A 17,150-nucleotide genomic window follows, 5' to 3' on the forward strand; every position below is an offset into this window, starting at 1 on the left:
TACCTGTGATCTTGGTTCCCTCCTTGGTCTCTGCTGAGACTCCGATACCGTACTCGTTCTCTCCTGTGACTCTGAAGTAGTAGACCTCCCCCTCCTTCACGTCGGTCACCTTGTACGTCAGCCTGTGGCACGTGTCCGTCAGCTTGGTCCAGCCCTTCTTGCTGGCCTCGCGGTAGTCCACGTGGTAGTTCTTGACGGGTCCTCCTCCCTCATTCTCAGGAGTGTCCCAGGTCACGGTAGCCGAGGTCTTTGTGACGTCCTTGACCTCCACGTGTGCAGGAGGTCCTGGTGAGTCAAGGACTCTGACGTTCAGCGTCACGGAAGCTGTTCCGGCGACGCTGGACAGGGTGACGGTGTATTTCCCTGAATCGTTGCGGGTTGCTTTCTCTAAGGTGATGGAGGTGAAGGTGTCTGTGGTGTCGATGACAGCCCGGACACGCAGGTCCACGTCGGGTTTCGTCCAGGTGACACTGGGGATGGGTTTGCCTCTGAAGGGTACGGTCATGGTGAAAGAGCTGCCGTCCTTCACAATCAGAGTCTTCCTCATTTCATTGCTGATGTCGAAAACAGGCTCCTCCTCTCTTTCTTTGGCCACCTGTTTGTCGGACTCTGGACTGGGCTCGCTGGCTCCGATCTTATTGATGGACTTTACCACAAACACATATTCAGCTCCGGGTGTCAAACCCACCACAGTAAACTCTGTGTTCTTAGTGTTCTGAACTCCAACTATCCATTCATCGTCCAGTGTCCTCCTGTACTCCACCCTGTACCCAGTCACAGGCGCACCACCGTCAAAGAGTGGCCGGTTCCACGACAGCGTGACGGTCGTCTTCGTAGAGTCGATGATTTTAGGCTTAGCAGGAGGTGAGGGCAGGAACTGTGGGTCCTCGGCTTTGACAAGTGGACAGGGTGTACTCGGAGCACTGAGTCCTGCCGAGTTCTCAGCAAACACCCTATATTCGTACTCGCAGCCCTCGCGAAGGTGTGAGGCCTTGACCCGGAGGTCGTAAACAGGTTTCTTGTTGACGCGGCACCAGCGGAGACCAGCCTTCTCTCGCTTCTCGATCACGTAGCCCGAGATGCTGCTGCCCCCGTCGGACACTGGTCTCTCCCAGCAGATGGTCATGGCCTCACTGGTGACGGCGGTGACCTGGACGTTGGTGGGCGCCGCCGCTACGGTGAACGGATCAATGGCCTTCGTAGGTTCACTCTCCAAGGGCTCACCGTCGCCATATTTGTTAACGCCCCTCACTCTGAAGATGTATTCGTTTCCTTTGAGCAGCTTGGTCACTTTGCAGGTCGTCGCCTTCATGTCGCCATAGACAAGAGTCCAGGCGAGGCGGCTGGTTTCACGCTTTTCTACGAGGTAGTGCATCACTTCGGCTCCACCGTTCTCCTGAGGAGGTCCCCAAGCCAGCGTGCATTTCTCTGCCGTGAGGCCGGACACTGCCAGTGGTCCAGAGGAAGGCCCAGGACTGTCCAGAACTTTGCAGTTGATGGCTACAGATCTTGTTCCTGCCACATTGTGCAGACTCAGAACGTATTGGCCAGAATCCCTCCTGATAGCGTCTCTGACAATCAGAGTAGTTGCGAAATTTGTGGAGGTGACTTCACATCTTGCCTTGGCTTCAATCTCTTTCCCCTCCTTTGTCCATGAAACGACGGGGAGCGGACGGCCGGTGATTTCAGCATCTATTCTGATGACCTCGCCGGCCTTTATGACGACCAGCTGTCTTAATTTATCCTCCAGAATGATGGTGGGTGGGTCTACGTCATCTTTGACGGTGATAGGACCCGTACTTTCTGAGGGAGCGCTCAACATCTCAGCAGAGTTCTTGGCAATGACGTGGAATTCGTACTGGACATCTTCCGTAAGGCCGGTCACATCGAAGTAGGTGTCTTGAAGATTAGTGAAGTTGCACTTCAGCCAGCGACCATTTGGAACCTCTTTACGCTCGACTATGTAGCCAGTAATCTTCACCCCGCCATCAAACTCTGGAGCATTCCAGAAGAGAGACACTGAGGTCCTGGTGATGTTTGTGACTCTGAGGTTGTGAGGAGATTCGCATGGGTCCCTGGCAGCAATGGGCTCACTGGGTTTAGTGCATGGACCGATGCCGGCGATGTTCTCAGCGTAGACTCTGAACTGGTACAGCAGGCCTTCTTCTATGCCGGTCATCTTGAACTGATTCTCGGCCAGCAGACCTCTGTTGACCTTAGTCCACAGGATACTACTTTGGTCTTTGCATTCAATATGATAACCAATAATAGGGCTTCCACCGTCACTGGCTGGTTTTCCCCAAACGACAAGCATGCCAGTCTTGGTGGCGTGGGCCACTTGCAGCTTGGTCGGTGAGCCAGGAGGTTCGAATGGATACTGAGCAACGACAGGAGCGGAATCGATAGCAGTGCTCTTACCGTAACGGTTTTCAGCTGCAATGCGGAACTGGTACTCTGTTCCTTGGTTGAGACGAGAAACCTTGATGGACGTCCTGGCGACTGTGGCAGAGACAATCTGCCACGTGGTGGTGGTGGTGTCTCTCTTCTGAACCACGTAATTGTTGATCTGACACCCACCATCATAGGTCGGCGGATCCCAAGACAGACAAATGAAATCGGCGCTCACTTCGTCCAGCTTGATGTTGCTGGGTGGGCCAGGTTTGTCCAGGATGATGACAGAAATTTCAGCAGTTTTACTACCGACTGAGTTCGTCAGCATAATTTCATATTTTCCTACATCTTCCTTGGTGGCGTCCTTGATGACGATCTTGGATGAGGTCTTGGTGTTGCTCACATTGACCCTGGTGGTCTCTTTGAGCTTGTGGCCGTCTTTCTTCCAGGCCACCTCGGGTTCAGGTCGGCCTCTGAAGGGAACCTCAATCTTCAAGTCGTCTCCTGCTTTCACACTGTACGTGTTGAACAACAAGTTGATGACAGGCTCCATAGTGATGTCCTTCACCACAACCGGGTTGGCCAGAGGCTTGGCGTCGCTCCTGCCTTTGTCGTTAACAGCAGTTACCCTGAAGGAGTATTCCTCTCCGGTTGTGAGTCCTTCAACGGTAGCTTCCAGTGCTTTGACTTCACTGCACACCGTCCATTTGTCGTCTCCCTTGGGCTGCATCTCCACAACGTACTTTGTGATCTTGCTTCCACCGTCGTGGTCGGGTTTCTCCCAGGAGAGAGTCACAGTGTGTCGAGTGACGTCAACCAGTGCAACTTTACCGGGAGGCAATGGAGCTTCGGAAACCTTGACTTGATCTGTTGCCGCAGGCAAACCAACCCCCAGCTCGTTCACGGCCAAAACACGGAAGTAGTATCTGCCTCCCTCCTGGAGGTCGGAAATGATGTAAGAGTTCCTTACGCAGTTGCTGGAAACGCTGGTGAAAGCCATTCTCTTCTGCTCTCTCTTCTCTACGATATAATGTGAGATTTTAGCTCCGCCGTCGATAAGTGGAGGTTCCCACGAGAGAGACGCAGAATTCCTCTTGACATCCTTCACTTCTAGGTTGACAGGAGCGCTTGGAGAGTCCAGAACTCGAACGTTTACGAAAGCTGACTTCGAGCCGCTCATGTTCTCGAGGGTTAACACATATTTGCCGGTGTCGAATCTGTCAACGTTCTCAATTACCAACATGGTGTAAGAGCTTGTGACTTCCACCTGAGCGCGTTCGTTCAAGGCGCCATCGGCCTTTGTCCAGCGGACCTCGGGCTCTGGCTTTCCTCTGATGGTCACGAACAGCCGCAGAGTGGCCGAGGCACGAATGTTCACCATCTTCCTGAGGTCGGCGTCCAGTTCAATTTCAGGGGCCTCCAGCTTTTCTGCGGCAACCACGGACACGGGCAAGTCCACGTGCTCGCCTACGCCCTCGCAGTTTACGGCACAGATGCGGAAGTTGTACTCTGCATTCTCCTTCAGTTTCTTCACGGTGTAGTGAGTGGCTTGGACGCCAGTTTGGGGCGTGCAGATGAACCATTCATCATCTGCCGCCTCCTTTGCTTCAACTACATATCCGGTGATTGCTGCCCCGCCGTCGTAGATCGGCCTGGACCAGGACAGGGAGACTGTGGTGCTGGAATGGTCAGTGATCTTGGGGTTATTTGGTTGACCTGGAGGATAAGTGGCATCGCAGGCTTTGATGTACTCGGTCGGCGCACTGGGCTTTCCGACACCGGCAGCGTTCTCAGCCGACACCCTGAATTCATACGAGTGGCCCTCGGTGAGACCGGTGCACCGGAATCTCAGGTCGTTCAGCCTCTTTTTGTTACACTTAGTCCATCTGATGCCGTCCTTGTCACGTTTCTCAAGAACGTATCCTTCGATTTCTGCGCCTCCGTTATGCTCGGGCCTCTCCCAGGTCAGCACGATGGAGTCTCGAGTGATGGCGCTGGGCTCGGGGGTGGAGGGGGCGCTAGGAGTGGTGAAGGGGTTGCGCGCAACAACCGGCTCCGACTCCAAAGGCTCACCAACGCCATATTTATTCACAGCAGTGACTCTAAAGATGTATTCATTACCAGGCAACAGTTTAGTGATTTTGTAGCTGATGGCTTGAATGTGGGGCTCCACCATCGTCCAGGACAGACGGCTGGTTTCTCTCTTCTCAATGATGTAGTGAGAGATGGCGGCTCCGCCGTCGTGTGACGGATGGTTCCAGTGCAGATAACACTTCTCAGACGTGACTCCTTTGACCTCCAACGGGCCATCTGGAGGACCGGGTCGATCCAGAACTTTAACCATAACTGGGATCATTTTGATGCCTCCCACATTAACTAGCTTGAGGACAAAATGGCCGCCATCCACCCGGATGCAGTCCTTTACTGTCAGGATAGTATGCGTGAGTGTTGTCTTGATTTCCATTCTTGCTGTGGTTTTGTCGATCTCCTTTCCGTCCTTCAACCAGATAACATCTGGAAGAGGTTTCCCGGTGTATTCAGCTTCAATGACAAAAGTCTCGCCAGCATGAACGATGGTCATATCCTTGAATTTAGCGTCCATGGTGGCTCCAGGAGCATCAATCTCATCTTTGGCAGTGATTTCTCCCGTGCTTGCAGAGGGACGGCTTGAAATGCCGGCAGCGTTCCTTGCAACTACTCTGAACTCGTAGACGCAGTCCTCGGTCAGACCGGTGATGGTGAACTGTGTCTCAATGATGTTGGCGAAGCTCGCCTTCATCCAGCGAGTATCTGGGTGCTTCCTCCTCTCGATTACATAACCAGTGATTGCACTGCCTCCATCGTACTGAGGCCGGGTCCACTGGAGAGTCACATGGTTTCTAGTGATTTCAATAGCCTCTGGAGTGCCTGGTGGGTCACAGGGGTCTCTGGCCACTGTGCTCGCTGAGATCTTGCTCGCCGGACTGAGGCCAGCAAGGTTCTCGGCGTAAACTCTGAATTCATATTCAATGCCTTCTTCTAGTTCGATGGTCTTGAACCGTGTTTCTGGGATCAGTAGTTTGTTGAGTTTTGTCCACAAGAGGCTGTTCTTTTCTTTCCTCTCGAGGTGGTAGCCCATGATGGCGCTTCCTCCGTTGTTGGTGGGAGTTTTCCACTCGACGACCATGTTGTCTTTTGTCACAGTGGAAACAAACGGCGTTCCCGGGGCTGAAGGCTCAGTGAACGGATACTGGGCGATAACGGAAGGAGAGAGGATGGCAGAGCTCTTCCCATACCTGTTCTCAGCAGACACTCGGAACTGATACTCAACGCCAGTCTTCAGTTTGGTGACTTTGATGGTCGTTCTGGCAATTGTAGCTGACACGATCTGCCAGGCAGTGGTGGTCGTGTCTCTTTTCTCCACAATGTAGTTGTTAATCTGGCATCCTCCAGTGTACACCGGTGGCTCCCATGACAAACAGACATAATTGGAGCTAACTTCCTCAATTTTCACAGGGCCTGTTGGTGGTCCGGGCTTATCCAGGATGATCACTGTGATCTCCTCGGTGGCCGTGCCCACACTGCTTGTGGCTGTCACGGTGTATTTACCCGAGTCGTCCTTATTTGCGTCTTTAATGCAAAGTTTAGTAGATGATTTCGTGCCAGACACATTTAGTCTAGTTGTCTCCTTGAGAGCTTGTCCGTCCTTTTTCCACTCGACCTTGGGAGTTGGGCGTCCGATTACTGGAATCTCGATCTTTAGATCTTCGCCGTTTAGTAAACTGTAAGTGTTGAAGGTCACCTTGAATCGTGGCTCAATCATGACGTCCTTAGCAGTGACAGGTGCAGCCAGAGGTCGAGGATCACTCCTGCCTTTTTCGTTGAAGGCCGAAACTCTGAAGAGGTACTCGTGTCCTGCACTGAGGCCTGTGACTGTGCCCTCACAAGTTTTGGTGGTGGCGGCTATGACCCATTCCTCCGAGCCCACGGGCTGCATCTCTATGTAGTAGCCCATGATCCTGCTGCCTCCATCGTGATCTGGCTTCTCCCAGGAGAGCGAGGCAGATGTTTTAGTTACTTCAGTCAGAGTGACCTTACCCACGGAAAGAGGAGGCTCGGAGGTCCTCACTGCCTCGGAGGTCTCGGCTCCCTGTCCCACGCCAAACTCATTCTCGGCCAAGATTCTGAAATAGTAGATCATTCCTTCTGTGAGCCCGGTGATACGATAGCTGGTCTTTGTGCACTTGTTGTCCACGTTGGAATAAACCTTCCTGGTGGACTCGCGCTTCTCAACCAGATAATTTGTGATCCTTGATCCACCATCGATAAGAGGAGGCTCCCAGGTGAGAGTGACACTTTCCCTCTTGATGTCTTTCACGGTCAGATTTACTGGAGCTCCTGGAGTGTCCAAAACCTTTACAGACACAAAGGCAGATTTGGTTCCAGCGCTATTTTCCAAGTTGAGGATATATTTGCCAGCATCGTATTTGTCACAGATGTCAACTGAGAGCTGTGTGTGATCTTCGGCGGTTTCAATCTGAACTTTACTGGGCAGTTCTCCGTCCTCTTTGGCCCAGCTGACCTCGGGAGTAGGGCGTCCCTTGAAGGGGATGCGGATTCTCATCGCGCCTCCTGCGCGAACAACAATTCCCTTTCTGAGATCTGAATCCAGGATCATTTCTGGAGGATAGATCTTGTCCACTGGTTTAATCACTCCTGGAATCTCGGTGGGCTCTCCAACGCCCAGCTTATTGATGGCACAGATGCGCACCTTGTACTCTTGATGCTCGATCAACTTCTTGATGGTAAACTTAGTTGCGTTGACTCCAGATGGCGGCGTGCAGATGGTCCATTCCTCCTCGTCAGCCTTTGTAATCTCCACAGCATATCCTTGAATCTCGCACCCGCCGTCGTAGATCGGTCTGTGCCAAGCCACAGTGATAGCGTCTTTAGAGGCGTCGACCATGTGGGCATTGGTCGGGCTGCCGGGTTCAAAGGTGGGGTCGCAAGCTTTGAGGTAGGATGTAGCTGCGCTCGGCTGACCCACTCCAGCTGCGTTCTCGGCAGACACCCGGAATTCATACTCGTGGTCCTCAGTCAGCCCCGTCACTCTGAAGCGAAGGTCTGTCACTCTGCGTTTGTTGCACTTGGTCCATCTCACTCCTGCTCGGTCTCTCTTCTCCACAATGTAATTGCTTATGTCGCTGCCGCCTGTGGTCTCAGGGCGGTTCCAACAGACGGTCATCGAGTCCCTGGTGATGTTGGTGATCTCAAGTTCCTGAGGTGGACCCGGAGGAACAAATGGATTCCTCATAATGACTGGCGTTGATTCCAGAGGCTCGCCCTCCCCATATTTGTTGACGGCCATGACTCTGAAGATGTACTCGTTGCCCTTTAGCAGTTTGGTAACCTTGAACATGGTCGCTCCACAGTCGCCACAAACCACAGTCCAAGCCAGGCGGCTGGTTTCTCTCTTCTGGATGACGTAATGAGAAATGCTTGCTCCTCCGTCGTGCCGAGGAGGCAGCCACGACAGAGAGCACTTCTCTTCAGTGACGTTGCTGACAGTAAGAGGGCCCTGTGAAGGTCCTGGCCTGTCCAGGACCTTCACATTGAATGGGACAGTCTTAGTTCCAGCCACATTGGTCAGAACCAACATGTACTGTCCACCGTCGACCCTGATGGCGTCTTTCACAACAAGTAAAGCTTTGAAGTCTGTGTTTTTGATCTCGGCCCTTGACGAGTTTTCAACTTCAACATCTCCCTTGAACCACTGAGCTGTTGGGATGGGCTTTCCGCCCACGCTGGCCTCCAGACTGAACGTCTCACCACTGTTGATAACAAGAGTCTGGTTGTACATGGGATCCGTCTCACACTTTGGTGGATCGACTTCATCTTTAGCTGTTAGGGATCCAGTGCTTTCGGAGGGCTTGCTGACAGCACCAGCTGCATTCCTGGCAATTACTCTGAAATCATACTTGCAGTCTTCTGTCAGGCCGGTAACCTCAAACTCATGTGCAATGATGTTTGCGAAGCTGGCCTTCATCCACTTTCCTTCAGGGAGGTCACGTTTCTCCACAACATAGCCAGTCACCAAACTTCCACCGTCGTACTGTGGCGGGGTCCACCTCAGTTTGACCGTGTGCCTGGTCACAATGACAGCCTCTGGACGGCCGGGGGGGTCACATGGGTCACGGGCTACGTAGACCTCAGATACTTTACTGCATTTTCCAATGCCCACAATATTTTCAGCATAAACTCTGTACTCATATTCGATACCCTCCTCAAGAGGAGTAGATTTGAATCTGCAGTCCTGGATGAGCATTTTGTTTATCTTTGTCCAGAGGATACTGTTCTTCTCTTTTCTCTCCAGATGGTAGCCCAAGATGGTGCTGCCTCCATCAGATGGGGGTTTATGCCACTCAACCACCATGTAGTCTCTTGTGTATGAGGACACGAATGGCGTTCCTGGGGGGCCAGGTTCCTGGAAGGGATACTGTGCCAAAACAGGCTCTGAGTCGATGGCGTAACTCTTACCATATCGGTTCTCAGCGTAGATTCGGAACACGTATTCGGCGCCTGTCTTCAGATTCGCTACTTTCAGTGTGGTTCTAGCCACGGTGGCAGATACCACCACCCAGTTGGTTGTGGTTGTGTCTCTCTTTTCCACTACATAGTTGGAGATTGGACAGCCGCCAGTGTATGTGGGAGCTTCCCAGTTGAGAGTCATGCTCTCCGCACTGATATCCTCCAATTTGACAGGGCCTGTTGGCGGGCCTGGTTTGTCCAGGGTGATCACCTCAATCGTTGCTTCCTTGGAGCCAAGGGCATTGGCTATGTTGATGCTGTACATACCTCCATCTTCTTTGGTGGCATCCTTGATGGTCAGAGTGGTGTGCTGGGCTGAGTCAGTGACGTTGACTCTGGTGGTCTGCTTCAGGGCGGCTCCATCTTTAGTCCAGCTGATGGTTGGTTTTGGATGACCAGCAACAGGGACTTCAACCTTGAGGTCATAACCGACCTGGACATGGTAGGTGCTCACTTTGGGTCGAACAGCAGGCTCAATCACAAGGTCCTTTGCAACAACTGACTGAACCAGTTGCCTTGGATCACTTTTGCCTTTGTCATTTACAGCAACAACCCTAAACTGATACTCCGCTCCCGTGAGGAGGTTTGACACCACTGTCTCCAGGGCCTTCACACTAGCACACACAGTCCAAGTTTCACTGTCCTTCGGGGCCAGCTCGACCTCATAGTAACTGATCCTACTGCCACCATCGTGCTCAGGCTTCTCCCACTTCAGACTCACAGTGCTGTGAGTAACATCCACAACACTGACTTTGCCAGGTGGCTGGGGTTTCTCGGACACCTTAACTGGTTCTAGGGTTTTAGCGGGGACACCTACTCCATACTCGTTCTCAGCCATGACTCTGAAGAAGAAGATCCCTCCCTCGGGAAGAGGCTCAATCTTCCAAGACATCTTGTTGCAAGTGGTTATGGGAGAGTAAACTTTCCTGGTGCTCTCGCGCTTCTCAACAATGTAATGCTTAATCTTTGATCCACCGTCCAGGACTGGAGGTTCCCAAGTGAGACTAACTGAATTTTTGGTGATCTCTTTCACTATGAAGTTAGTTGGGGCACTTGGGGAGTCGAGGACTCTGACGCTGATGAAGACGGACTTCACCCCGCTGGCGTTCTCTGCAGTCAGGGTGTACTTTCCACTGGCAAACCTGTCGACATTTTCAATGACAAGAGAAGCATAGGTGCCCGTATTGTCAATTTGGGCCGTTTCACTGATTTCACCATCAGCTTTGCCCCATTTCACCTCGGGGGCTGGTCTTCCTCTCACAGGAACAAACAGCCTGAGAGTGCTCGCTGCTCTGATGTTGATCATCTTTCTCATATCGGCATCCAGCTCGAGATCGGGGGCCTCGAGTTTCTCCTCCAGAAGAATTTTTCCCGGAACGTCAGCATGCTCGCCAACACCAACTTTGTTGATTGCACATACTCTGAACTGGTACTCGTGCTTTTCCAACAGCTTTTTCACTGTGAACTTGGTGTCTGTGATTCCAGTGGGAGGAGTGCACATGAACCACTCATCGGATGCTCCATTGCAAGCCTCGACAATGTAGGCCTGAATTTCACAGCCGCCATCGTAGATGGGTTTGCCCCATGTCAAGGAAACAGTAGACCTGGACGTGTCGACCACCTTGGGGTTGTTTGGTGGGCCTGGTTTAAAGATAGGATCCAGTGCTTTGTAGTATATTGTTGGTGCACTGGATTTTCCAACGCCTGCAGCATTCTCCGCCGACACTCTGAATTCATAGCTGTGGTTTTCAAGGAGCCCCGTCACTCTAAAGCGAAGCTCACTCACATTGCGCTTGTTGCACCTGGTCCATCTCACACCATCCTTGTCACGTTTCTCAACAACATATCCCTGGATCGGGCTGCCGCCATCATTGGTTGGTCTCTCCCAGGTCACGACCATAGAGTCTTTAGTGATTGTGGATACTTCTACCTCTGTTGGTGGACTTGGAGCGACAAATGGGTTCCTGGCAATCATTGGCTCAGACTCCAGAGGTTCCCCGATGCCATATTTGTTAACTGGAATCACTCTAAAGATGTACTCATTACCAGGAAGAAGTTTGGTGATCTTTAGGTTCAGTGTTTGCACCTTTTGTTCAACAACGGTCCAAACCAGCCTGCTGGTTTCCCTCCTCTCAACGATGTAGTGGGAAACATCACTACCTCCATCTTGTAAAGGAGGCTTCCAGGAAATGGAGCATTTCTCATTAGTAACCCCATAGATGGAGATTGGTCCCTCCGGTGGGCCGGGTCTGTCCAACACCTTGACGTTGATGTTGACAGATTTTTCTCCTCCGACATTCTTGACCTGCAAAGTGTACTGACCTCCGTCAACACGGATGGCTTCTTTAACAACGATACAAGCTGTGAAGTCTGTGTTCTTCACGTCTACACGAGCTGCTTCGGCTATCTCTTTTCCTTCCTTCAGCCACTGCACTGTCGGGACAGGTTTACCACAGAAAGCAGCCTCGAGCCTGAACGTCTCTCCGGCATTTACAACCACAGCCTGAGAGTACTTGGCGTCCAAGTCGATCTTCGGTGGATCCACCTCATCCTTGGCAGTGATTGCTCCAGTAGAATCCGACGGCTGGCTGGAGACACCTGCTGCGTTTCTGGCAATGACACGGAACTCGTACACCTGATCTTCAGTGAGTCCCGTAACAACGAATTCTGTCTCAAGGATATTTGTGAAGCTGGCCTTCATCCAGCGGCCAGAGCCTTCCTTCTTCTCCACCACGTAACCGGTTATCTTGATGCCAGCGTCGTACTCTGGCTTGGTCCATCTGAGTGTGACCTGGTTTCTGGTGACAATGACAGCTTCTGGTTTTCCTGGTCTGTCACAAGGATCTCTGGCCACTTGCATTTCACTGACTTTGCTGGCTTTGCTGATTCCGACTATGTTCTCAGCATAAACTCTGTACTCGTACTCGATTCCTTCCTCAAGGCCAACAACCTTGAATCTGGTCTCTTGAATGAGTTGTTTGTTCTGTTTCACCCACAATATGCTATTTCTCTCTTTGAGTTCTAAGTGGTAACCAAGTATTTTGCTTCCGCCATCATTACTTGGTTTGTCCCATACGACCACCATGGTCTCCTTGGTGGCTGACTGCACCGCAACAGAACGTGGTGAACTGGGCACTTCAAATGGATACTGGGCAACAATGGTTTCAGAAAGCAGGGCTGAAGATTTGCCATATCTGTTCTCCGCAGCAATCCTGAATTGGTACTCGCAGCCGGTCTTCAGACGGGCTGCCTTGATAGTAGTTCTGGCCACAGTCGCTGACACAATCTGCCAGTTGGTGGTGGATGTGTCTCTCTTCTCAACAACGTAATTATTAATGGCACAACCACCATCATACTGTGGGGGGTTCCAGGACAAGACCAAACTGTCAGCGGTGACCTCGTCCATCTTAATCGGACCGGTCGGTGGACCAGGCTTATCCAAAACTACAACACTGATATCTGTGGATGCCTCTCCAGCAGTGTTAATCAGTTTGACGTTATATGTGCCCACGTCATCTCTGCAGGATTCCCTGATCGTCAGGAGAAGGTTTTTATCTGTGGCTTCAGCATTAACTCTTGTTGTCTCCTTAAGCACAACGCCATCTTTGAGCCACGTGGCTGTGGCCTTAGGACAGGCAGCGTATGGTACGTCGATCTTAAGGTCATCTCCTGCCATCACACTGAATGTGCTGAAAATCAGTTTGAAGGTCGGCGAGATCACCAGGTCTTTAGCGACCACAGGGAGGCTGAGAGCACGCGGGTCGCTGACTCCCTTTTCGTTGGAGGCTGAGATGCGGAACATGTACTCCTCTCCTTGCATGAGGCCAGTGACCTGAGCCTCGTTGGTCTTTACCACCATAACCTGTGTCCACTTCTCAGTGCCTTTACACTGCATCTCCACAATGTAGCCTGTGATTCTGCTCCCGCCGTCATAGTCGGGCTTTTCCCATGTCAGTGTGACACTGTTGCTGGTAACTTCCCGAAGAGACACTTTGCCTGGTGGCAGAGGCTTCTCTGACACTTTAATTGCTTCAAGGGTCTCTACAGGAAGGCCAATGCCAAATTCATTCTCAGCCAAGATTCTGAAACAGTACAGCTTTCCTTCCTCAAGATCTCCAACTTTCCAACTGGACTTGTGGCAGCTGGCACAGACTGTTGTATAGGCCTTTCTGGTTGACTCTCGCTTCTCCACAATGTAGTTGCGGACTCTGGAGCCACCGTCAATAAGAGGAGCATCCCAAACAAGAGAAACCGCATCTCTTGTAACCTCCTTGACAATCAGATTCTGAGGCGCTCCTGGAGTGTCGAGCACCCTGACATTGACAAAGGCCGTCTTACTTCCAGAGGCGTTCTCCACAGTGACCATATATTTGCCTCCATCAAACCGGTCGACGTTTTCCATCTGGAGCATGGTGAACGACGGTGTGATCTCAATGTTGGCTTTGTCAAGAGATTCTCCGTGTTCTCGTGACCATTTAACTTCAGGCGCTGGTCTGCCCTTAATGGGGACAAAGAGTCTTAGAGTGCTACATGCTCTGATGCAGACCACCTTACGCAACTCAGCCCCGAGCTCGACCTCTGGAGCAAGCAGTCTGTCTTCAGATTTGGGAGTTCCAGGAACAGCGGCGGGCTCTCCCACTCCCTCACAATTAGTGGCGCAGATGTTGATTCTGTACTCTTGGTTTTCTTTTAGGTTGGTAACAGTGAAGGAAGTAGCAGTCCATCCTCTCTTCGGTGTTTGAATAGTCCATTCGTCTTCTTCGGGCAAGCAGGTCTCCACAATGTAACCGGTGATTTCAGAACCGCCGTCATACACAGGCTTGTTCCAGGCCAGAGTGATGGAGGTCTTGGTTGTGTCCAACACTCTTGGATTCCCTGGAGGTCCCGGCTGGAAGATGGTGTCAACCGCTTTGTAGAATGGACTGGAAGGACTAGGCTGGCTGAGACCAGCGTTGTTCTCAGCAAGTATTCTGTATTCATACTCATGTCCTGGTGTGAGGCCAGAGACCTTGAATCGCAAGTCAGTCACGGTCCTCTTGTTGCACTTCACCCAGCGCAGACCAGTCTTATCTCGTCTCTCAATGACGTACGTGTTTAATCTGCTGCCTCCATCATGTTCAGGGCGCTCCCAGCAAACGACCATGGAATCTTTTGTGATGGTGGTGACCTCAGGCTGTGTTGGCGGGTCGCTGACGGTGTAAGGGTTGGCACAAATGACTGGTTCAGACTCCAGAGGTTCACCCACACCATACTTGTTAACAGCCATGACTCTGAAGACGTACTCGTTACCCTTCAGTAGTTTGGTGACCTTGAATCTGTTTGCTTGAAGGTCAGTGGCGACATTTGTCCACGCCAGCCTGCTGGTCTCACGCCTCTGAATAATAAAGTATTCAATCTTGGCACCGCCGTCATGTGATGGGTGCAGCCAGTTGAGGACACATTTCTCAGCAGTGACATCAGTGACTGTCAGAGAATCTGGTGGTCCAGGTCTGTCCAGCACCTTGACGTTGAATATGAACTTGGCAAAGCCGCCAGGGTTACTGGCAGTGAGCGTAAAGGCGCCCCCATCCCTCCTCAGGGAGTCTTTGTTAATGAGAGTAGTGTGGAAATCCGTTGACTTGATCTCGAGCTTGGCTGTGTCTTCCAGCTCCTTTCCTTCCTTGGTCCACACCAGAGAAGGAAGAGGCCTACCGGTTACGTTGGCTTCCAGCTTGAAAATATCTCCAGCCATCACAACAACATTGCTGCTGTACGAAGAGTCAACGTCCAGCCTGGGCTCTTCGATGTCATCTCTACATGTGATTGCCTCTGAAGGTTTGGAGGGCGCACTGACAGCACCGGCCGAGTTTCGGGCAAACACGCGGAATTCGTAGGTTGCGTCTTCAATCAGACCGCTGACCGTGTAAATAGTCTCCAGGATGTTGTTGAAGTTTGCCTTGAGCCAGCGTCCACTGGGCATCTCTCTTCTCTCCACCGTGTAACCAGTGATGGAAAATCCACCGTCTCCCTCTGGTTTGGTCCATGAAACCGTCACCTCGTGCCTGGTGATGTTCAACGCCACAGGCTGACCTGGTTGGTCAATGGGATCCAAAGCGTACATAGGCTCAGACGGTTTGCTGGGTTTGCTGAGACCTGCCATGTTTTCAGCTGTTACACGATGTTCATAAGCTATCCCGTCAACAAGTCCTGTCGATTTGAAGATGTTTCCGACAACAGGAGCTTTGCTGATCCTCTGCCACAGGATGCTGTTTTTCTCCTTCCTGTCCACGTGGTAGCCCAGGATGGGGCTGCCTCCGTCAGTAGAGGGTTCGTTCCAGCTGAGCGTCATAGCGTCCTTGTTGAAAGACGTAACCGTGGGAATGCCAGGCTGGCTCGGCACGTCGAATGGATACGCAGCCACCACGGGTTCAGAGATAATTGCGGGTCCAATGCCATATCTGTTCTGGGCCTTGATACGGAACTGATACTGGGTTCCAGTGGTGAGTCGCGCCGCCTTGAAGGTGGTGCGGATCACTGTAGCTGCCAGTTCTACCCATGAGGTGCCGGTAGTCTCGCGCATCTCGACGATATAGTTGTTGATAGGAACGCCTCCGTCGTTCTCCGGTGCCTCCCAGGACATAAGAACATAATCGCAGGAGACCTCATCCAACTTGATGGGACCAGTGGGAGGACCTGGAATGTCATGTATCAGGACCGTGATGGTCTCCGTTACGGTCCCCAGCATGTTCTTCCCTGTCATGGAGTACTGGCCTCCATCAGTCCTCTTGATCTCACTGATGTTGAGGATAGTTGATGTCGGCGTGGTCTCCACATTCATTCTTTGCGTCTCCTTGAGAACCGTATCTCCCTTCTTCCAGGAAACCACAGGTCTGGGCTTTCCCAGCACTGGAATCTCTACCTTCAGACGATCCCCAGCCTTGGCGATTACCGTCTTCTGGTAGACCCCACGCAGATCAAACGATGGCGCAGAGGTCTGCTCCTTGATCACGGCGGGCCGACTTTCACGAGGATCGCTCCTGCCCGATGCGTTAACGGCCATGATGCGGAAGGTGTATTCAGCACCTTCGACAAGGTCTGTGACGGTGAAATCCAGAGCCTTGATGGTGGTCACGTGGAGCCACTGTTCAGTATCCTTCCTTTGAGCCTCAATAACATATCCTGTGATCAGGCTACCGCCGTCATGGAGGGGCTTCGCCCAGGAGAGGCTGGCGCTGTCGGCGGACACGTCTGTGACGTACAGGTTTTCTGGTGCAGAGGGGGCCTGAGATACTCTGATTGGCTCCGGGGTTTCGGCAGGCTCGCCGACACCCAGGTCGTTCTCAGCAGAGACACGGAAGTAGTAGTAAGCTCCTTCTTCAAGGTCGGTAAATTTGAAGGAACACTTCTGCCATGTTGTGCTCAGCACATTGTAGGCCTTTTTGGTTGCCGCTCTCCTCTCAATGATGTAGTTGTGAATCTTGGAGCCCCCGTCGATGATGGGGATTTCCCACTGAAGGGTGATGCTGTTCTTGGTGATCTCTCTGGGCTTGAGGTTGACCGGTGGTCCTGGGGTGTCGAGAACTTTAACATTAACAAAGCCAGTCTTCTTTCCAGCGACGTTCTCCAGGCAGAGGTTGTACTTTCCAGCATCGTACCTGGTGCAGTCGGGAATCACCAGCAGAGTGAAGGACTCTGTGGTGTCGATGTGGGCTCGGGTTTTCAGGTTGGTGTCATCTTTGCTCCACGTTACTTCGGGAACGGGGCGGCCCCTGATGGGAACGAACATACGGATTGATGCCCGGCACCGAACGACAAGCGTTCTCCTGAGTTCTGCATCCAGCTCGAAATCTGGCAGCGCCTCCTGGTCCACCAGCTCCGTCACTTTCTCCACCTCTGCAGGCTCTCCGACACCCTCAGAGTTGATGGCGCTCACTCTGAAGTGGTATTTGCCTCCCTTTTGAAGTTTACCAATAACGTAGTCGGTAGCAGTCAGTGGGTACTGTGTTTCTGTCTCCCAGTCATCGTGTCCTTCCTTCTTGTACTCGACGATGTATCCTTCCACATTGAGACCACCATCGTAGTGGGGTCGGCCCCAGGCGAAGGTGGCCGTGGTTTTCGTGGTGTCAGTAATTCTGGGGTTGGATGGCGGACCAGGTGGGTCTAAAAAAATACAAATAAAAAGTTTAAAGACAAAAGTTGAGAAGTTGGTACGA

At 52.0% G+C, this 17,150-nt stretch overlaps 1 protein-coding gene across 1 annotated transcript in view; it reads right to left on the bottom strand.

Moving 5' to 3' along the window:
* Positions 1-17,150, bottom strand: part of LOC308119102 (titin-like) — a 218,988-nt gene that overhangs the window by 28,918 nt on the left and 172,920 nt on the right. Inside the window, 1 exon segment of the mRNA XM_080478934.1 lies at positions 4-17,097. Within this exon segment, the coding sequence (XP_080335060.1) occupies positions 4-17,097 (17,094 nt within the window).

This window comes from Lipophrys pholis (genome assembly GCF_963383615.2).
Source record: "Lipophrys pholis genome assembly, chromosome: 13".
Taxonomy (NCBI): domain Eukaryota; kingdom Metazoa; phylum Chordata; class Actinopteri; order Blenniiformes; family Blenniidae; genus Lipophrys; species Lipophrys pholis.